This window comes from Notamacropus eugenii, chromosome 5, assembly GCF_028372415.1.
Source record: "Notamacropus eugenii isolate mMacEug1 chromosome 5, mMacEug1.pri_v2, whole genome shotgun sequence".
Classification (NCBI taxonomy): domain Eukaryota; kingdom Metazoa; phylum Chordata; class Mammalia; order Diprotodontia; family Macropodidae; genus Notamacropus; species Notamacropus eugenii.
Window position 1 is genome coordinate 455590117 of NC_092876.1, and position 23668 is coordinate 455613784.

The following is a 23668-nucleotide window of genomic DNA, read 5'->3' on the forward strand; positions in this document are numbered from 1 at the left end:
ATTTGCCTCAAGAATTCAGCCTGTAGATTATTAAAGTCTTCCATCTTGACCCAGTAGCCAGGGACTCCTTACATTGAAGCTGCAGCCCCAATAGAGAAAGTCCAATCTTTTTTTTAATGGCATAAAACAAACATTTCCATAAGATAGTATAATAAAAAAGATAATTGCACATGAAACTGCAAATACATTGTGCATAATTTGCTATTCCTTTTACTATATAATAGTCATCATGTAAATTTCTTTTTTTACTTTTTTTCCCTCCCCTCCCCCACTCTAGAGGTGGCCTCACCACTAGACACAAATAGGGGAGTGTATGTGTATATATATATGTACATACATATACATATATATGTCTGTATGTATATATATATACATATATGTGCATATATATATACATCTATGTGTGTATATACATATATATACTATACATACTTCTATTTATCAGTTTTTTCTCTGGATAAGAATGACTTTGAGAAAATAAGTCATTTTGACTATTATAATTACTCAAACTATAAAGTCTAATCTTTGGTCCTTGGATACCCCCTTATGGTGCAACTCCCCCATGATACTTGGCAGCATTTACAATATGAGACCACCCAACACCTCTCTTACTCCAGCTCTAACAACTCTTTACCCCACCCCACCCCACTTCCATCCTTCCCAGAAAGCCAGATCTGAGCTACTGCTTCTCACCAAAAAAGTCACCCTTCCCCAGTACCCTGTCCTCAACCCAGCCATGCTTCTCCTGATCCCCCTAGCTCTTTAGGACATCTTTCCGGATCATGACTACCTCTCTGTCTGTCAAAAGCCTCCTCTCCCTGGCCCCTTCTCTAGGATGTTCTCCTTGATAATGCAGACCACATCTCACTTATTGATGGCTCCTGCCTTAGGGATAAGAAGGGGAACCTCCTATCCAAGTTTATTGTCTGCTCCCTCACTGCTGTTTTGGTTTTAGAATCTCTGCCTGACAGCTCTTCTGCCCAGGTCACTCTTGGGAAGGCTGACCATTTTGTGCAGGGATAGACTCACATTATTTACAGATAGTAGATATGCCTTTGGGGTAGTGCCTGATTTTGGTCACCTTTGGAAGAAGCTCAGAGGCTTTTCAATGGCAGCTGGAATACCTATCTGCAATGCTGCATATCTTGATGCCCTCTTGCAAGCTGTATAGCTTCCTTCCTCCCTTGCCATTTGCAAATGCCAAGTTCATATATCCTCAGCTGACTTTGTCAGCCAAGGGCATGCCCACCACTGACCATGCAGCCAAGAGGCACATTCCTCTGACCATTTTTTTTTCAATTCTCTATTTCACTGTTTCTGTGACATTTGGCCCTCCCGCATATCTCTGGTGGCTGCCCAAGCAAACCCTAGAGAGACCATGCAGGCAATGTGGAGGAAACTTGGTTTGGCTCCTGATGACACTGGTATCTTGGTCCCTAAACAAGGCCACAAGGTCATCCCCATGCTCTTCTCCACTCCTGAGTTTCCACTGTCCATTCTGTGAAGCATGCAAACCAAACAGGGTAATGGAGGAAATCCTAAGGGTCTGGGAAGTCCCTGGGCTCATACCATCAGCTAAATTAATCTGTCCACAATGCCACGTTTGCATGCAGTACAATCCAGTGATTAGAATTAAGACCATATGAGGAGCTCATCTCCTATCCTGGGAACCTTTTGTTAATATCCAGATGGACTTCAATGAATTTTCCCCTAAGGAAGTTGTAATGGACATCCTGGATGTACTCTCTGGATGGAGAGAAGTCTATGCATGCAGAAAGGTTAATACCAATATTGTCACAAAGAAATTTTTTATTGCTCACAGAACTCATCTCCAGGTTTAAAGTCCCACTGATCATAGATTCAGACAGGGGGACACATTTTACAGGTGTAATCATCATCCATATAGAAAAGACCCTGAGCATACAGCAGAAGCTACATTGTGAATACCCCCAAGTCTTCAGGGAAATATGAAAGGAAAAACCGGAACACTGAAACAGTTGGCTGAACTATGTTAACAGAGCTCAGCCAAGGTCTTAGCCCTGGTCTTTATGCAAGACCAAAATCTGGTCAACAGAACAGCAATCTCAGTCTACAAATGCCATCATTCCTAACTATGACGACAAACTTTGTTTAGTCATTTCAGTCATGTGCGACTCTTTGTGACCCCATTTGGCATTATCATGGCAAAGATACTGAAATGGTTTGCCATTTTCTTCTCTAGCTCATTTTACAGATGAGGAAACTGAGGCAAACAGGGTTAAGTGACTTGCCCAGGGTCACACAGCTAATAATTGTCTTAGGTCAGATTTGAACTCAGGAAGATAAGTGTCCCTGACTTCAAGCCTGGCATTCTATTCACTGCACCACCTAGCTGCCCATACCAAGGAGTAAGCTCCATAAAACCAGAAGCCATGTCTAATTTAAACTTGTCATTCCTACCAGTGAGAAGCAGCATGGCATAGCAGATAGAGGGATAGCCTTAGAGACAGGAAAAACTTGTGTTTAAATATTGCCTCTGGCCAACTGTATGACCCTGAACAAATCACTTAACCTCTCAATATTCCCTAGACAACTTTCTAAGACTATCAATTCCAGATAAGTTGCCCCATAGTTAAAGAAAATTCCCTAAACCAATAGAAATCAGAGGTCCAGACCTAGAAAGAAAATTTCTCCAGTACCTGCCACAATACTTTGCCCTTGGTAGACACTTAGTATTTTTTTCCCAAATGAACCAAAATTGAATATAGTTTCAGTTGGTCTTGAAAGGATTTGGTCTTACAAAGGTTTTACTTAGATTGGCTCTAACTCCAAAATAATCTGAATAATTGATAACAAAATTATAATTTGGCATCAATTATTTAAGTCATTTGTAATGATAGAAAATTCATTTGAATATGTGGGTGATTGAAGTCAACTGAATTTCGGGTTTCCAATTATCTGCGTAGTTTATAACTGTGGGCCCGTACCCAGCCATCTGAACTTGCTCAGTAGCAAACTCATGGTGACAAAAGATTCTTTTCTACCAAAGATAAGCATATCAGAAAAGTCATAGACTGTCAGGATTGGAAGAAATATCAGGCCTCATCTAATTGACTCTCTATCAAAGCCTAAACAAGTGATCATTGAGTCAAGGCAGGGAAAAAACATATTAATTATCCAACATGCATATATAAAAATAATTTATTTTTAGTTATGAGATAGGAATACTTATTGCCTTTTACTCTGATGTTGAATTATCCTGCCAGATTCAGCCCATATTGGGTTGCAGCAGAGCCAGAAAAAATATCAGAGGAAAAAAAATATTGCATCCCCCCAAATGTCACATTGATACCAAAATGAAAATGTTTTGACAGCTAAGGATATTGCATTCTTCCCCCTTTTTCCATCCCATCTTTCCTGCCTTATGCCTTCCCCTCCCTGTTACAAGATATTCAGAATAGCATGAATTCTCCAGTGTAATAAAGAAGATACTGGGCTTGGAGTAAAGAAGTTCTGGGTTTAACTTCTACACTAGATGTGGGAGGTTGGGTAAGTCATTAAACTCTCATTTTTCAGACATCAATTTAGATTTGACTTAACTAGTCATAGAAGCTGACTTCTCTGCCAGTGAGGGAACTCCCCAAGCTGACAATCAAAGATACTTCTATTATTTCTCTGAAATTCACAGTGCAATGGGTGGACTCCTTGGTGGCTGGCTTCTTCCCAGGAAGAGAGCTCTGGTTTACTCAGGGGAGTCAGATCCCTGGAGTTGCTGTGAAGGTTCCAACCCAGAACACATTTTTAATGTGTCATTGTTATAACAAAACATTTCCTAGTAACCAAGAAAATGGCAGACACAAACATTTATCAGTCTGGCAGGATGTAGAATTTTAAAAAAGAGCAACGAAAGATCACTGGATTTGAAGTGAAATAGACCTACATTGGAATTCTGGCCCTACCTGTGTGATCGTGGACGAGCTCTTTACCCTCTCTTGAACTCAGTTTCCCCCTCTGTAAAGAAAGGGTTGGTAATCTCCAAGGACCCATTCAGGACAATTAGGTGGTGCAGTGGATAAAGTACTGGGCCTAAAATCAGGAAGATTCCCCTTCCAGAGTTCAAATCTGACCTCAGACACCTCAGACAGCTGCCCAGAGTAACTATGTGACCCTGGACAAGTCCCTTAGCCCTGTTTGTCTCAGTTTCCTCATCTGTAAAATGAGTTGGAGAAGGAAATGGCAAACCAGTGCTGTACCTTTGCCAAGAAAATCCCACACACAACTGAAAAACGATTCAACAATAACCAAGGGTCCAACCAACTCTAAATTCTGTGATCCTTAAAGGAAATTTTTATTAACAAATCAGAAAGTTTCTAAATCATATTTGATAATACAAACAGATGTGGCTTTAGAATTATAAATGGCCATACAACCCAAGTAAATCCTGTAGCCTTTGGAGTCCATCAATCAACAAATATTTCTTTTAACATCTACTTTGTGCTAGGTCCTGGGATACAAGAGCAAAGTTAAAATAGCCCCTGCTATTTTGTAGCAACTAACTTACTTTGTAACGGAGAACTCACTGAATGCTGGGTTTGGAATCAGGAAAATCTGGACTTAAATCCTCCCCTTGACACTAGCAATGACTCTCTATAACTTTACATTGTTATAACTTTTCATCATGATAAACTTTAATGGAGTCCTTTTGTTTGGATCTCACCCTAGACGTGTGTTTTAACTTTGTCCACGTTTTATTGAATGCTTAGACTTACCCACTGATGTACATTTCAAGCAATCCTCATGCCGGATCTGGAAACTGTTTAAGTATAGCAGCCTATATGCCTCTATCTTCTTTGGAAACTACCCACATGGAGGCTGCATAATTGATCACGTCTTCATACCTTTGTTTGAACTCTATATACTGTAAAATTACAGCAGGGTTTGGGAGAGACCCATACTCGGCCATGTGATTTTGAGAAAAATAATTTCATTCATTCAGTAAGCATGTGTCAAGCTCCTATTATATACCAGGCACTATGCTAGGTTCTAAGGATACAGAGATAAAGACCAAACAGTTCCTGCTCTCAAGAACTTTAAGGGAGGTAGGGGAGAGGGAGCAATAATTTGGTTGTATGGAGGCACATACAAAACCCATACAGAAAATATAAGGTAACTTTAAAGGAAGTCATCCAGAGGAAAAAGGAAAGGCCTTGTTCTGAAGGTGGTACTTCAATTGAGTATATTAAAGAAATTAAGGATTCTAAGAAGTAGAGGTGAAATGAGGATGAGCAAGGAAGCCAGATATATAGTGAAGGGAGCCATGAAGTTGTGGAATAGATAGGCTTTACAAAATGCGATCTTCAGGGGCCAATCATGATAACGCACATTTACATAACATTTTATGGCTGTCAGAACGACAAGGATTTCCTTCTTGGGCAAGTGTTCTGCAACATGTCCTTAATTTGGAAGGAGGGAGGGGTGAGGTCATGGCAAAGATCTTTAGACACAGTGAGATGGAATGGGTGAGAGAGACAGAAAAGAGCCCTGTTTGTACAGGGAAAAAGCTCACGAGGGGTGAGGCCGCCATCTGGGAGCTTCCCGTTTTAACTAATTCTTTTTGCTAAACTCACTCATTTCCAAGTGGAGACACTATAAGCATTGTCAAAAGCCCTGAGATAAAATCCCAATGTCCTTCCCTATTTATGGTTCGAAGGTTACAAAATCCTTTCCTAAATATAACCTCATTTGAGGTTACTACAGCCCCATGAGGGAGTCATTCCCATTTTATAAATGAGGATGGTGAAATCAGGCTTGGAAAGAGGAAATGATTTGCCCAGTCTCACAGCTAATAATGTATTGAGCCAAGATTGAAATCCAAGTCTTTTTATTCTAGGGATCATTGGGATCAACTGCCTTTTCTAATAATGCTTTAAGGTTTGCAAAACACTACTAATAGTAGTTCGCCCTCACAAGCCTGGGAGGGAGATGCTATTATCACCATTTCACAGATGAGGAAACTGAGGCAGCTAGAAGGAAGTGACTTGCCAAGGGTCACCCAACCAATAAGTTTCTGAGGACTTAAACTTGGGTCTTCTTCACTCTAGGTCTAGCGCCTTATCTATTGTTTCTAGCTGTAGATTTTGAATAGACTGAGTTCATCTCATTCAATCCCTCATTTTGCAGCTGAGAAGTTTGAGGCCCAGAGAGGTTAAGTCACTTGCTGAAACTCACATTCTGAGAGGCAGGATTTGAATTCAAATCTTCCTTCTCTAAATCCCGTGCCCTTTCTCTATCTAGCATATCTACACTATCTAGTCTAGGACCATTTTTGCCACAGTGGATTGCCTGAATCACTTCTAATCTACCTATCCTTAGATCATACAAATTATCACACACAGACAAGAATTAATGCTCATTTTCAAATCCCCACAAAAAAAAAAAAGATTCTACAACCTTCTTTGACAATACAGACCAGCCAAGATTTGGCAATACTGGCCCTCAGAAAATTCCACTTTTACATTTAACTGAAATTTTCAATGTTTTGATACTTAAAACTCTCATTTTATCCTTAGTGGTGATGGAAAACATCTGGTCACCATCTTCTGCATGCATCTTAAAATATACACATGCAGAATCTGTTTTGTTTCCCTAATTTAACCCTTTTGGGTAGCAAAAATCTTTTAGCAGTAACAAACCTTTTGTTAAATGGATTGAAAGAATGGAAGTTCTTTGAGGGCAGGAAGTTTAATAATAACAATACTTGGTGCTACTTACATAGCACTTTAAGGTTTACAAAAGAACTTTCCAAATATTATCTCATTTGAACCTCCCAACAATCCTAGGAAGCAGGTATTATTATTTTCACCATTTTATAGATGAGGAGTCTGTGACAGGCAGAGGTTAACTGACTTGCTTAGGGTCACATAGCTAGACCAGATTTGAACTCAGGTATTCCTGACTCCAGGTCCAGGGCTCTTTGATTTTTATTTTTGCATCCCTGGCATTTAGTAAAGCACTTTGCATATTCCAGTTTGTTAATATTTGCTCATTACACTTGTGTTTTCGTTGGTTTGGGTCCTGCATCTACCAGTGTAGGTATCAAATGCTTCATGCCTTCCCTTCCAGGGCAATCCTCACCCATGTTTTTCCATAAACCTTCACTAGATGATCCTGTCCACCATTGGTTCTTTCGGTACCTTGGAAGTACCAATGTTGCTTTTGGATTATCCATCTATTTTCTCTTGTTTTCAATATACAATGAATCCATTTCCTTTTCTGATCACATACGTCCTTGCTGGTGTTTTTTTATTCTGCTTCTCAGATGTAAATCATTATTAGTAATGTAGAGGAAATGGATAAAAATCTGTATACTGTGAGTTTGGGGAAAACATCTCCCCAGAAAAAATAATCTTATAGGTTCAAAAAATATCCACTGGGATACATAAATAGAGAAGATTTCTGTCGTGAAGGGTACTTTCTACTTTCCTGGAGATTTCCTTCTCCTCCGGGATATTCTGATAAGACTAACCTCAGAGAAATGCATGATCTCTCTGGAATAAATCTGATCTTTGACAACTCTGGCTAATTGGCTCTCAAGACTAGCTCATTCTCCCCCAAATCAACTGATTTCCTGTCCCTGTCACTCAATCTCCCAAATGAGGAAATTGTCTGAGCAGCCTCCCCTAATAGGCAACTTTTGTCATCGGTAATGTCACCCTTCTAGTTGTTCAGTCATGTGCAAGTCTTCATGACCTCATGGACCAAAATACACCAATGCTGTCCACTGAGTTTTCTTGGCAAAGACACTGAAGGGATTTGTCATTTCTTTCTCCAGTAGATTAAAGAAAACAGAGGTCAACTGACTTGTCCATGGTCATACAGCTAGTAAGTGTCTGAAGCCAGATTTAAACACATTGTCTTCATGACTCCAGACCTAGTGCTCTAATCCACCAAGCCACCTAGCTACCTCAGTGGTCCAAAGACTATGTAAAACTATATACATAGATGTATGTGTGTGTATATGTGTATATATGTAGGTAGAATATATATAAACACACATACATACATACACATGTATATATATGCATATATATTTTTCTACATAGATAGATTTAAGTATACCTACATATTTGCATGTGTTATCTCTGTTTGTTCTAAGGAATTACTATCCACTTGGCAACTATCTGTCATCTGATGCTAATTAAACCTACTGTCTTCTAGACTTGCCTCTTGATTTGTTGCCCTCCATCTAGTTAAACAGTTCAAGGTGAGAAGAATTACTCCCCAGAAGGATCTTGGGAACTCTGGATTGAGGAGTTTCCCAGCCATTAACATGATATAGCCCATTTACATTTGCCATGTCTAGTTCTACTACTCTGAATTATTTGTAATTTCAATTTTAGAGTATCCACTAGATTTTGGCCATGTCAGCCTCTTTAAAGGAGTAGACTATTCTCCATAAACTTCAGTAGTCTCATTACATACAAGGGCTGACACAACACTCAGAATTAACCTCTCCATCTAGATATATTCTCCTGTCTTGGCTTCTGTGACACCATGCTCTCATGATTCTCCTATCTCTCCAACTACTTTTTTTTTTTTGCTAGTTCTTCATTTTCCCACTCCTAAACACATATACTTTCTAGAACAATTTTTTTAAACATGGAATGTCAAGGATCACATTCATGCACCACCAAATAGTCCAGATCCCTAAAATCTGAAATCATTCCTCCTCTCTCTCTCTCTCTCTTTCTCTCTCTCTCTCTCTCTCTCTCTCTCTCTCTCTCTCTCTCTCTCTCTCTCTCTCTCTCCTCTTTCTCCTTTGGCAATCTCACATACTCACAGTTAGCACCTCTATATAGATGACTCAACTCTACATTTTCTCTTATAACCTTTTACTAGAGTTTTAATTCCATTGTCTTCATTTCCTGTTGGATACCCTCAGCTGTTTGTTCCACTAATCCCTCAAATTCAGCATGTCTAAAATTGAACTCATCATCTTCCTTTTCCTACTCCTTAACTTCTTCATTTTTGCTCATACTACCTTCATCCACCCTTCTAATCACAAAAGTTCATAATTTTGTAATTATCTTTGCTGCCCCAAACCCCACCTCCATTTGCCACATTCTGTTGTTTCTACCCCTACCATTTCTCTTGCATCTATATCTGCCTTTGATCTCCACTGCACCAGTCCCAGTCCAGGGTTTCTCTCTTCCCATCTTGGCTATTCCAGTAGCTCCCTAACTAGTCTTCCATCTAGTCTCTCCTCTCTCCAATCCATCCTCCATACCACTGCCCATGTAATCCTGCTAATATACCACAAAAAAAATCTTTCTTCTCTGGTAAAAAGTTTCAGTAGCTCCTCACTGGCTACTCAACAAAGTTTAAACATTCATGTCCCTCCAAAAGATGGCTCCCGACTCTTTGTCCATCTTTATCGTATCTTACTCTCCTTCATGTATGAGTTTAGTGTTCTAGCCAAACTGGACTGCTTTTTCTTTCTTCTTCCTCTTCCTCTTCTTCCTCTTCCTCTTCTGCTTCTTCTTCTTCTGCTTCCTCTTCTTCTCCTTCTGCTTCTTCTTCTGCTGCTTCTTCTTCTTCCTCCTCCTCTTCCTTTTCTTCTTGCCTCACCAGATGTGATCCTTCCTCCACTTGAGAAGTCAGATCCTTACATGTGGGTGCTCTGTCCCTAGGCATATAATATTTTGTCACTTATGTTTTGTAACATATTTTCAGATTTGGGAACTAGATTTTTCTTTTTCAATTTTTTTAAGCAGGGACAAATTATTTTTGTCCTGTATAGTTTTCATTTGTGATTTCTCAAAATACAGCTCTGAAAAAACAGATTTTCAAAAAGCCCATTGTTTCTTAAATGGAGCTACTTGACTAAATCTTTAAACTCAAATCACTCTGACTTTCATTGAATGACCAATAATAACCCCCAATCCAAGCCTCTATGGCTCGCTGTTTAGTTTTGATGGCCTAGAATGAGTGTAAATAACAATTGTTTTCTGTTTTGGCCAGAAACTTTGAAGGTCTTCCCCTCCGATTGATATTTTTGTGATGGTACGTTAGGCTATCTTTTGTCTCACTTCTTACCTAGCACTTAGTCACTGAATGCATGTTGCCTCAGACAAATGGAGACCTGGGAAAGACTTTAATTTAGAAAGGCCAAGGTCACCCACTGTACCCCCAAACAGTCATCTTGACTTCTGTCTTTCCACTGGACTCTGGACTCTGGAGAAGAGAGGCTGATAACTTTGCTCAACTCTGCCTCACTTAAATCCAATTCATGAACATGCCAAGACGTCAGCCTTGTGATATCACTGTTTCTCTTAGAGAAGAAGGGTGAACAACAAAACAGTTCCTCGTACCCTTTCCCATCTTGATGCCTCTTTGCTCAAGTTATTCCTCCTTTCCTCTAATCTCTGTCAAGGTCCCTCCTTTCTTTCAAAGGACAGGTCAGAAGGCTTTTCCACAATGAAACTTTCCCTACCCCTTCCCTATCCCTATCTACCCTAACTATAAGTAAAAATGAGCTCTTTCTCTTCACATTTTTTCATAAAACCTGCCCAGGTTCTTTACATTGCACCTACTGAATTCTATCTTGTAATAAGCATCCATACATAAATATGTGTCATGCACCTCTGCTTGGTCCCAACTCTGTGGAACAAGATGTTCCCTACCGACTTCCCCTGATTTCCAGCTTCCTCTTTTGTGTTGTCTTCCTCCATTAGATTGTCTCTTTTAGGGCAGGAAATAGCTTTCTTTTACTTATTTGTATGCCCAGGACTTAGCACAATGCCTGGCACATAGTAGGCACTTAATATGTTTCCTGAATTTATATATGTGTATACATATGTTTTATATATATATATATATGTTTTATTTCTGTATAACATATACATAATTACATGTCATATAATGATTGTCATCGTTTAGCCACATCCCATTTTTTCTGATCCTATTTGGAATTTTCTTGGCAAAGATATTGGAATGACTTATCATTTCCTTCTCCAGCTCACTTTACAGATGAGAAAACTGAAGCAAACAGGGTTAAGTGACTTGCCCAGGGTCATATGTGGTAAGTATCTGAGGTCAGATTTGAACTCAGAAAGATGAATTTTCCTGACCTCGGGCCCAGCTCTCTATCCACTGTACCACCTAGCTTCCCTCATACATATTAAATCCCTCTCCATCAAACCAACTTAAAACTCTTTGAGAACAGAAGCTACCCATTTTTCACCTTTATATTTCTAATACCTACTAGGTAGCATAGAGAGAGGACTAAACTTTGATTCAGGAAGACCTGAATCCACATCCTCTCTCAGACACTTGGGAACTTTATAGCTCTGTTAATTTCTTGGATCCTCAGACTTCTCATCTATAAAATTCAAGTGACAAATTACACTTATGTCACAGGGCTATTATGAGGAGAAAATAAAATCAAGTATACAAAGCACTTGGCCAACCTTAAAGTTCTAAGTATGAGTTACTGCCAATTATTATTATTAAATATTATTATTACAGAGGGAGCATTTGCTAAATTTTAATGAATTTATTGCTTTCTTCCCAGTGTATGTCACTTACTTATATGGCATAGCTTATACATAATATATAGCTTAATATATAACTCTCAGTTTCTGAAATAACTCTGAGCCTCCAATTCCTCATTTACAAAATGAAGAGGACACATACCTCAAATTGTTACAAGGATCACACGAGATAATAAATGTAAAGCATTTGGTCAACCTTACAGCACTAAGGAAATGCTATTATTACTACCAGTATCATCATTATGATTCATTCCTGGTAAGTAAAATCTAATTTTATGCTTTAAATATAACTATCAAAAATGAAGGAAAACAAGTAAAAGTAACTTTTAAGTTTGTTTGTTTTTTACTTTTTAAAGACTTTTGAGAAGATACCACATATTTTCAGGTTTTGCATAATATAAATCTTCAAACCAGAATTCTCAGAAAGAAAAGGGAAGACCTTTGTAACCAGTGATATATGTTCAAATGAGGAGAAAGATGAGCATAGAAAAGGAGAGGTGAGAGAGGTCTCAAAGGAGATTATGGTTGGATTTGAACACCTCCAACAGAATCCACTAGGAGAAACTGATGCCATGGGACCAATTTGTCCCTGCAACTCTGTGAAAAGATACAAATTCAGTGAAGTTATAGGATATGTCTATCTGCCACATATCTCCCAAGAACATTAATCCCACAACTAGACAGTGTAAGATTGGAATATCACTGTAGTATATGGGAAATGATGAGTTGGTGGACTTGGAAAAATATGGAAAGACTTGGACCTATGAAGGAAAAGGTTGTCCACCCTCAGAGAAAGAGAGGGCAAGTGAGTATAAAGTGCGGTATTACATAGATGCATATGGATATATATGTCCATATATAAGTATGATTATAAATATCTAAGTATATGTATGTCTAGTTATATGTATGTATAAGCATATGTGTGAATATGTATATCTTTTGTCTACATATATCGATATATATATGTTGGTGTATGTATATACATATGTATATATATATATGTGTGTGTGTACATATATATATATATAATTGTAGCTTTCGGGGACAGGGGAAAAAAAGAAAATAAAAAGTGCATAGCAGAGAGCAAAAAAAAAAGCTTGCAAGGAAGCAAAGAAAAGATGGACAGCTCCCAACGTAGTGCATAGTATTTATTCTATAGGCTTTCTTGGAATGGAAATTTATTGCTGCATATTTTGAATCCTCTCACATTCTGCTGTGCACATGGCAATGCTTTTTTTTCTTTTCCTACTTTGTATTATTTTAGTTTTAGTATTTAAGTTTGTTTCTTTTTCTTTTCTTATTTTGTACTTATGTTTAAAATTTTAAAAATAAGATTTTTTAATTCAAATAAAGAACATTAATCCCTATTTTTTAAATCTACTTTTATTCTTTAATGTTTAGAAATGCAAGCAAACTTTTCAAGTTAAAAGTATATCACAGGGAATTCTTCTTGTATAGTAAAATCATTGGGAAGAAGAAATTAAGTGATAGAGAGCCTTTGTCAGTGTCTTGCCCATAATAACCTTGTCATCTGCCCTGCAGCTGTTTCTCTTTTCCCCATCTTGACTCTTCCAGACCTTGGACCTCCACAAACAAGTCCCCTCCTCTTCCCTGGAGGTATCAAGCCACTCAGTTTTAGAACTCTATTCCAGGGCAGAGCTGTCCTAACTGTGAGCGAGTATAAATGCAGTTCCTCCTCTCTGTATAGATCATCAGTCCTGTCATTGAGTACATGGCCCTTCTTTCGCCCTCTCTCCAACAGTAATTAAATCAACCTTGCCATTGTTTTTGGAAAATGCAAGACAATTAGCTGCCCTGTGGCTTAACTCACCATCCCTGGGAGTCTCCAAATCAAAGCTTCCTTCCCAGGCCATCCCTTCTCCAAAGATTGACTTCCTCTATTACAAAATAATAACTGTGGTAAGCTCCTCGGAGGCACTTTTACATTTGTATCCCCTGTGCCTAGCATCCAGTGCCTGGCATATAGCTGATATTTAATAAATGGTGTTTCTTTCATTAATTCCCAATAGGCATTTAATAAATTATTACTGAACACAATATAATGGCCCCAAATATAGTTCTAAAAATGCCTAAACATTGTCCTTCATAAATTATAACCCATCAGCTTGTAATGCAGAGTTTAATTCTTCTTCAGTACAGTCCCTGAAGATGCATTTTACTGGATCTGCTAACAAATGTGAGTGTTTTGAAGGGATATTCAAGTTGTGACATCATAACAGAAATTTCTTATACTTACCCGGGAGAATTCGAGCCACCTATACTGAAAACGTCGGCTAAGGTTTAAAATTCTTGAATAAACCATTCTCCACACCAAATAGTTGGCAATGGTCCTGTTAAGCATGAAAGAGACAGAAAAACATGAGCTGTACTTTAACTCAGGGCTGGATGTACTGTGGACCACCCCAGAAATCCCTCCTGGAAAAGCTTGACCAGGTTTCTTAATACAAGGACACAGAACTTTTGCCTTGGGCAGGAAAAGTGATTTTAAAAAGTTCAAGCTCAATAAATGAAACAAAGAAATAAACAAATAGTCTAGTCCTGGTTTGATTTCCCCCATTTAAGTCCTTTGGATTGTGAGCCTGTTGGCCTGGGTTAAGTAACTTGTCTGTGATGATGGGACTGAACATGAAGAGAATGAGCCTACATCAGACCTCAGAATGCTGTCTCCTAAGGGCACTGGCTATAGACCTCCTCTCTGAATAGGGTTAAAGACTATATACGCATACCCACATATGTATATGTATAGACACATACACACACACACACACACACACACACACACACATATATACTTACACATATAGCAAGCACTCATAGATGGTTTGTTCCTGTATAGATTTCGTTTATAACTGGTTGATTACATTTTGCCCACCCCCCCCACATTGAACAGTAAGTTCCTGAATGGAAGGGACTATCTTCTGCCTTTCTTTGTATCTCTAATGCTACAAATATGAGTGTTTTGAAGGGACATTCAGCCTATCACATCACAACATTTTAATATTTACCTGAGAAAATTCAAGCACACTGCATAGAACCTAATAGAAACCAAATAAACGTTGGCTGACTGATTGACTGACAACGTCTAACACATTTTTGGACGTGGACAACGTGGTGATTTATTTGGCTTAACTAGGTGTCTTTGTTTCAAGGGTTTTGTTTTTCTCCTTTTCTTTTCCCAGGCGATGGAGAGTAGGAGGAAGAGAAAATGATAATTAAAAATTAAAATAAATTAAAATTTTAAAAAGACTATATTTAAGAATCACAAGTTGTCAAATAGACCCCTAGATCTAGGACACAATCTTCTTTTAACTTTTAAATTTAAGCACAAAATATACCAGCTCATCCTGTGGAGAAAACTTTAGATTTGCTGTTGTTCAGTCATTTTCAGTCACGTCCAACAATTCATGACCCCTTTGGGGTTTTCTGGGCAAAGATACTGGAGTGCTTTGCCATTTTCTTCTCCAGCTCATTTTACAGATGAGGAAAGAGAGGCAAACAGAGTTAAGTGACTTGTCTGGGGTCACACAGCTAGTAAGTGTCTGAGGCCAGATTTGAACTAAGGAAAATGAGTCCTTCTGACTCCAGGTCCAGCACGTTATCCACTGCAACACCCAGTTGTCTTGAACACCACCTAGCTGTATGATACAGGCCTTCATATTCTCCACTACTCTGAACTTCAGTTTCCTCCTCTAGAGTAAATTAGGTAGGGTCTGACTAGATGACCTTCAAGCATCCTTTCAACTGTAAATTCTTTCAAGGTATCATGATATAGTGAACAGAGTATTGAATCTGAAGTCAGGAAGATCTGAGTTCAGATCCAGCCCCAGACACTTACTTCCTGTGTAAACTAGGACAAGGCACTTAATCTCTGTCTGCTTTTATCCACTGAGGAAAGAAATGCGACAACACTGGTACGTGATGATCTACTGGGTCATGAGGAGTTGAATACAACTGACCAACACTAAGGTTCATAAGAGATGCTCATGAAGCATATGATTCTGCCTCACAGTATGGTCCACAGGGTCCTGAAGAGCTGGACAGAACTAAATGGCTAAACAAGCACAAGTACTATGTTAAATACTGGAAACACAAGAAAAAATGAAACTGTCACTATGTTCAAGAAGCTTACATTCTATGGATGAAACACCATGTATAGATGTTCTACATGAATGTTCATATATACATATATACACATATGTATGTTGTCTCCTTCGTTGGAATGTAAGCTCCTTGAGAGCAGGAATTATGTCACTTTTGTCTGTATCACTAGTGCTTAGTACAATACTTGGAACAAAGAAGATTCTTAATCAATCCTCATTGACTGATTCATTGATTCATTGAATCTGCGATGACACAGCAGATAGACTGTCATGCCTGGAGTCAGAGAGACTCATCTTCATGAGATCAGTCTGGTCTCAGACACTTAGTAGATGTGTGAGCCTGGGCAAGTCACTTAACCCTGTTTGCCTCAGTCTCCTCATCTGCAAAATGAGCTGGAGAAGGAAATGGCCAACCACTCCACTATCTTTGCCAAGAAAACCCCAAATGGGGTCACGAAGAGTTGGACAAGATGGAAAAGCTACCATCCCTAAGTGGGAAACATGGATTAAGTGTGAGAGTGATGAGGTGTGAGAGAAAGGGGTTTAAATGGCATCACGCAGCTGGGTCAATTGTGTTGTTTTGTTTTGTTTTTTTACAGAACAAATTAGGATACTTATTCTATGAAAACATTTAATAAAATGTGCAGATTAGAACCCATTTATCTCTTATAATCTTAGAGCATTGCCTCAGCCTCTCAGATGCTGCACAGCTATGAAAATGTCAGAGGAAGGATGTAGGCCTAAGGCCTCATTCCAAGTCCAGCATTCTACCCATTCTGCTATGCCATTGATTCAATAAAGACCATCCACGTAGACCCAAATACACTCGGAAAACCACATTTGGGCAAAGAAGAGTGAAGAATGACGTATGGGATACATTAACAGCCAGAGCAGCGCTAACATAGGGGTATAACAAGGCCTGTGCTATCTAGCATGCGGTATATGAGGATATTTACCCAGTCAGACATGGAGCTGATGAGTTTCCTCAGTGTGTTATAAATATCGGAAGAGAATTCCATCAAGAACAACTTCCAAGAGCTCACAGCACCATGTCTGCAGCAGTTATCGCCCTAATGACTAAGTCACTGCAGCCTAATACTCTGCTACATCAAACAAATACAAAATAAAAAAGCTCGGCAATAGTCAATAAAAATAGCTATAATTTTTTTCCAAAAAGCTTTTTCCAGCAGTATGGTTATTTCCCCAAATGGCAATAAATAAAGAAATGGAAAACAGAAGTACCCAAGAAGAGGGAACGAGACAAAAACTATACCATTGAGATAGCTTCCTAGGGCATCCAAGGTTTTTTACATAATAGTCCCTAGTTATCAATGTTCATTTTGAACACTCTTTTAAAAGCTGGCAAAGCATGACGACCACGCACAGGTCCTTTCAGGCTGTTTCCTCATAGAATACCCAATTATTAGAGCTAGGCACGCAGGGAGACCCACACTGTCAACAAACAACTCTTTCCTCAGCAGTATTTAAGGGCCTCAGACTGGCAGGAGTCTTCCTTCTTTAACGTGTTTACTTTGTGTTTAGATCAGACTGTAGACCCAGGAGAGGAAGGATATGCTGGAATGTCATAGGGTTCACTTAAGGTCAATGCAAGGGAAAAGGCTCCTTAGGAGAGTTTCGATATGAACTAGCTCCGGGTGGGATTCAAGGCTCAGAGCAAAGCATAATATTAGACTTTCCCCAGGTTAAAATGGATGTTAAAAGCAGCCTGAGAAGTGTAGGAGAAAAAGGCAATTCCTTTCAATTCAGTTATCGTCTATTAAGCACCTACTATATGCAAAACGCTTCTGGAGATACAAAGATACATTCCACACTGCCCTGTGAGTTCCTTGAGAATAGGGACTGCTTTTGCCTTTCTCTGTGTGCCCTGAATTTAGTGTAGTGCCTGGCAAACAGTAGGTGTTCACTAAATGTTTATTGACTGACTCCCAGAACTTATAGTTGAATGTGGTGACTAGGGCACAAGTGTTTGTGTAATGATGAAGAATGAGACATACCTACAAAACAGGTGTAGGCAAAGTGCCGGAAAAGGAATCTGAGGAGGGAAAGATCGTTTTCACCCCATGGAAAGCAGGCTTTGCCTTAGAGATGGCAAGTCATATGATGTCTTACTGGTTTAAATGTAGGTCATCCTCCAAATATAAAACACCACCATTCCATCCACCATAAGATTGTTTTGAAAGAAAAAAATAGATACCTATACACTGAAAAATAGTTTCCAAATTACACAAACCTCCACCTCTTCATATAAAACTGAGAGAAACTTGTTGTTTGTCCTAAAAATAATGGGCTTTGCTATACACAGTAACTGGGAGATTCAAAATGGTAAAAATCAAAGAAACAAACAAAAATAGGTAGCTATGTCCATGAGAGTCTGAGGGCAATAATTATAGGCTTTGTTCTAGTTTTATATCAGTCAAATTTGTAAAAATGTAGAATTGATGATTTCGTGGATGGAATATCACCTTCAGAGTCAGAAAGACCTGAGTTCAAGTTCAGACTTTGACATGTTGCAGCGTTTGACCCTGGACAAAGTATTTAACCTGCCTTTTGGCCTAAAATCAAAATCTCAGTGTCCCTGGTAACTCTCTAAAACTATCTACCAGCATCCGGGCAAGGACAGATTTCCATTGCTATGGACAGTTTTCTCATCAAGAGTTCCTTATACCAATGAAACCACCAGTCTCCCAAAAAGAGAAAATTGATGATAATAGCAATTCAATAACTGTATTATTTATGATTTGCAGAGTGCTTCCCTTCCAAAGACCTTATGGGGAAAGAAATCCTCTTGTTAGTACACCCATTTTACAGATAACAAAACTGTCACATGGCTAGTAAGTGACAGAGTGGGGGACTCAAACCTAAGCCCTCTGAGACCAAGTCCACAGAGTTCTTTTCACTACAATCTAAGGCTCTCTCGTGTGTAGAATCCTCAAATCTCTTTTATAGCAAAAACTGATGGAGCCACATCCTTCTCTATGTGTCATTCCCCTACCCACCATCCCCTTAATTTGTGCCGAATTTCCAGTCACTTTGGGACCAGAATGTCAATTCAGTTCACCAAAGTCAAAGTATACCTCTACTCAATTTACTCAACTGCCACAAGAGCCACTGCCACCACAATCACTGTAGTGACCAATGCTAGACAAACCTAGACCAATCCTAGACAAGGGACTTTTGCCCACTTATCAAAGTTTCAGCAATAACTCAGGTCCAACAAAGTTATAGCTACTATTACTACACCCACTTGGAAGGGTCTCATCCACTCTCATTTGCACCATTAAACCCTCCTCTGACTTCCAGGTCCCCCTTCCCAGGTATCTGCCAGTTCTCTCTACCTGAATTTCTTGAAGACACTTTAAACTCTTAGAAGACAAAAACATAAGTCATCATCTTTCTCCTGAAAATCGGCTCCAACTTCTCTGTCTCTATTGATGGCTTCATTATCTTTCCAGGAACTCAGGTTTGAAACTTTAACTCTTTCCTGAATCTCAGCTCCTACACCCAAGCGGTTGCCAAATTCTCTCAGTTCTACCTTTGAAATATCACTCATATCTGTCTCCTTCCTTCCAATCTCACTGTCACCCTCTAACTAACTTCTATTGTCTTGACTATTCTGCCAACTTTGTAACCCATCTCCCTACCTCCAATCTTTACCCAATCCAAGCAATCTTTCATTTAACTATCAAATTTTTCCATCATCCCCCCAGGAAACTTTTCATACTTTAAGATCAAATCAGCCTCAGCATTCATACTTCATCAATAACTTCTGCCTCTGGGACCCAGTGATTATAGAATAAAACAAAGAACTTCCTCCCAAACCTCCATTTGAGAAAGATGCTCAGGCAAGTCCTCTCTTTATTTCCCACCTGGCTATGCTCCTTTTAGACTTCTCCGAACAGTGTATCTTCATCCTTCTGTTTTTTTTTGTCTTCTCCCATTAGATTATAAGCTCCCTGAAGGCAGGGAATGTCTTTCTTTTTCATATTTATATCCCTACCTTACTTAGCACCATGCCTGGCACACCAAGTCTGACCATTTCATTTGCCTGTTCAAAAATCTCCAATGATTCCCATTGTCTACTAAATAAATAGCCTGGTATTCACAGTCTTCCACAAGCTGGAGCCTAGGGTCAAACATTTAGAACTAGAAAAATGACCTTTGTGATCATCTAATTCCAATCTATCTTTTAATTTTATTTCCAAATTGGACCATTTATTGTTTCTAGATCTTGTCTTGCTGTCTCTCATCTCCCTGATTTTGCACAGCTCCATCTCCCATGGCTGTAATGGATTCCCCCCAAAGTTCTACTTGTTGGATTGCTTTTTCTTCAAGGTCCAGCTCAATGCCATCTCCTGGGTAAAGCCTCCAAGATCCCTCCAGTCAAGTGATCCTACCCTTCGTCTCATTCTCCTTTGGCCTCTTCTATCAATTTATCACCAGGACCATGTCCTTTCTTCTTTGTGTGCCTAGAGCTTCAAGTGTTTGTTGACCAGAATTGAATGAGTTGAATAAAGTCATCAGTGGTGCTGATGGAAGCAGTGAAACCAAGAGAAAACGAATGGGCAAGAAGGAACTAGAACAGATGGATCCATTAGAAAGTGTCCAAATCTTGTATGTTCAATGAGATATTAAATGAAATAATATTTGTAAAGCTCTTAGCCCACTGCCTGGCATGTAGTAAGTGGTATATACATATTTATTCCCTTTCCTGCCACTTCCCCTCCATTCAACCTTCTCAACATCTCTTTCATCTGTCCTCTCTACTCACAAAGCCACTGTCCTGGTTCAGGTGTTCTTCCCCTCTTGCCTGGACTATTGCAATAAACTTCTCCTTGGTTTCCTTGTCTCATGCTTCTCCTCTCTCAAAACTATCTTCCATTTAGTTAAGCTTTCTCTAAAAGATTGCAATGACTATGTCACTCCTCTGCTCAATGAACCCCAATGGTCTATCATCTTTCTAATCAAATACAAATTCCTTTGTTTGGCATTTAAAACCCTTCACCACATGAACTTAATCTACCTTTTTAGGTTTATGATACATCATTGCCCTTCACATAATCTTAAATTCAGCCCAACTGGTCTCATCTCCAACCCACACCATAGAGGGCACTTTCTCACATGGTAGATCTCTATGCAATGAAAAATATCAGGCTGCTCTGTCACTCTCTGTGTGTGTCTATCTGCCTCTGTGTCTCTCTCTGTGTCTCTGTCTGTCTCTATCTCTGTTGTCTCTCTCCATATATATGCACATACATACATATACATATATATGTATGTACATAGACATATTTCCAGTTATCAGGCCTTTCCTCCCTCCCTTTCACCTCCTAACTAGAGAAGGAAGGACCTCCAAATGACCTAAGTACAGACAAAAAAAATATTCCCACATTGGTCACATCCAAAAATACCTTTCTCACTCTGCATATTAGTCCATGGTCCTCTATCATGAGGTAAGCAGCTTTCGTCTTTATCAGACCTCTAAGATAATGACTGATCACTTAATTGATCAGAAGTCTTAAGTCCTACCGTTGTTGGTTTTCATAAGTACTGATATTTTAGTGTAAGTTATTCTGATCCTGCTCACTTTACCCTGCATTAGTTCATAAAAGTCTTTCCATGTCTCTCTGACATTTCATTTTTACCTTTGTATTTCCATCCACCTGGAAGCTGAAGCTTAAATACTTTGGCCACATAATGACAAGGCAGAGCTCATAGGGAGACCCTAACGTTTTGGAAAGATTGAAGGCAAAGGGAGAAGGCGAAAGCAGAGGAGGAGAAGGATCGATATTGTCATGAAAGCAATAAATATGAGCTTAGACAGATGTCAGGAGATGGTGGAGATAGAAGGGCCTGGCTACGGTCCTTGAGCTCACAAAGAGTTAGACACGACTGAATCACTGAACAGTAACAAAAAATTCCCATCACTTAGCCTGGTGACAGGTATTAATAAGTGCTTAATAAATGCTTATTGATCAACTGATAGAATGACTTCAGAACACCAAAATAAGTACTTGTCATGGCGTCATCTGTCTCAATTCTAATATACTTCCAAAGTAGATAGTAGTTGAATACCATGTAGCAAAATTCTGGGATCGACAGACATGTGTTCCAGGTTCTAGTCTCAATGCTACAACTAATTGTTGTGTGACCTTAGAAAAATCACTTATCTGTCTCAGTCTCCTTATCTGTAAGTCAGATAATAATAATCACTTTATCTAACACATAAGGTTCTTGTGAAGACAAAATAACATGGGAAGTGCAAAGCTGTAGGATAAAAGTAAAGTTCTACCACTACTACCTTGGGTAATACACAGAGAATAGGAAATTCACTGAAATACAGAGAATCTAAATTATTTCTGTATCTTTTGAATCTGCTCCTGGTCAATGCATAATTGTATGGAAGTATTTTTCATCCATATTTAAGATTAAAGTTTTGATACATGTTATTATATAGTTCTCTAGGGTAAATTTTCTGTCTGTTTTTCCTATTGAACTTCACTGAGTTTACATTTGCTCAAGTTATCATCTTGACAAGCACCAGATTAAAATCCTCTCTTATTCTATTCTCTCACTAACTTTCTTTGTCCTTCTTTAAAATAAGAGGAGCCCAGAAAATCTAAAGTATAATCATTATTACCATATAGATGAATTTTCTAATATATGTAATTCTCCCAGGGCTTAGTCTGGCCACTGGCTGTAAATTAGACACCTTTAAAAACTATATTAATACAATTTCCCAAAGCCTCTATGAAATTGATGAGCTTATATCCAGGAACGAGGAGAAACTGATTCATTGAGTGCTAAAGCATTACTGTGGTAGGGAGAGCTGTAGCTTCCCATTGAAATTTCTAGGTAAGCTAAATATTAAATTAAAAATCAAATTACTCTATTACCACATGACGAGTAAATGTGTCTTAGTTGGGTTTCAAAGAATATTAGATGGGCAAAGGATCTAAGAGTCCAACCCTTTCATTTTGCACTGAAGTCAAATGATTTGTTCGAGGTGATGTAACTGTTTAAGAGCAAAGATCCAAACCACTCCTTTTCTCTGAACCTCTGATTCCTGAAGGTGCAATAAATGGATTGGGCTAAATGATCTCTAAGGTCCTTTCCAATTCCAGCATTTTATTTGTGTCCTGATTCCCAATCTAGCGTTCTTCCCTCTAAACTATACTGCTTCTCCTTCAGACGTCTGGTCCATTATAGCCATTACATCTTGATTTAGGTATTTGTATCACTAAGCAACCCAATGTATACATGGGGGCCTGCTATCACAGTTTCTTAGATGTGCATTAATGAAAGGAAAGGTAACCTATAACGGGCTAACAATAACTTTAATCAAACACATGTATCATTCCTTTAACCGAGCACATATATCATTCACTTAGTTCAGGGGGAAAAGTCAGCACCCTGAACTTCAGAGAAAATACAGAGAAATCCAACGTCAACAGATATGGCTTCCTCTGCCTGACTATAATTCAACAAACAGCTGTCTGACCATAGTTACCAGTGAGGGAAGCACAACATCTGGGTTCTCAAAGCCGGGGAACTCCTTAAAGGGGCTTCCCAGCGTTCTCATCTGGCACTCAAACCTTATTACAAAAACTAATTCCTAAAATAAAACCTCACCTTCAGAGTATTTACACACTTTTCAGAGCCATAGGGCATGACCCTCTGACCCAGTGCCTCAGTAGAAAAAACAAAGGTACTTGGGACCCTCCTATAAAACAAGTTCCCTAATCAAGCTTTCCATAATGGGCAGGCCCATCAATGGATGGGAAAGATCTTCCCCAATCACATTATTCAATCAGAGGCACTTTTAGGAAAACAAAAGCCCAAAAGATCCTAATTTGATTGCCATCACAATATTGTACGTGTACAAATATTTGTTATATGAATGACTGAACAAGTTGTGATATGTGGTTGTGATGAATATTACTGTGCTATAAGAAATGATGAGTTTGATGATCTTTTTAAAACATGGATAGATTTGCA

The 23668-nt window shown here is 38.9% G+C and overlaps 1 protein-coding gene across 2 annotated transcripts in view; it reads right to left on the reverse strand.

Annotated features, from left to right (window-relative positions):
* The window catches only part of PHEX (phosphate regulating endopeptidase X-linked), a 276100-nt gene that overhangs the window by 169927 nt on the left and 82505 nt on the right, over window positions 1-23668 (reverse strand). For both annotated transcript variants that reach the window (XM_072615274.1, XM_072615275.1), the window contains one exon: window positions 13789-13882. In XM_072615274.1, coding sequence (XP_072471375.1) covers window positions 13789-13882 — 94 coding nt within the window. The remainder of the gene's footprint in view (window positions 1-13788; window positions 13883-23668) is intronic.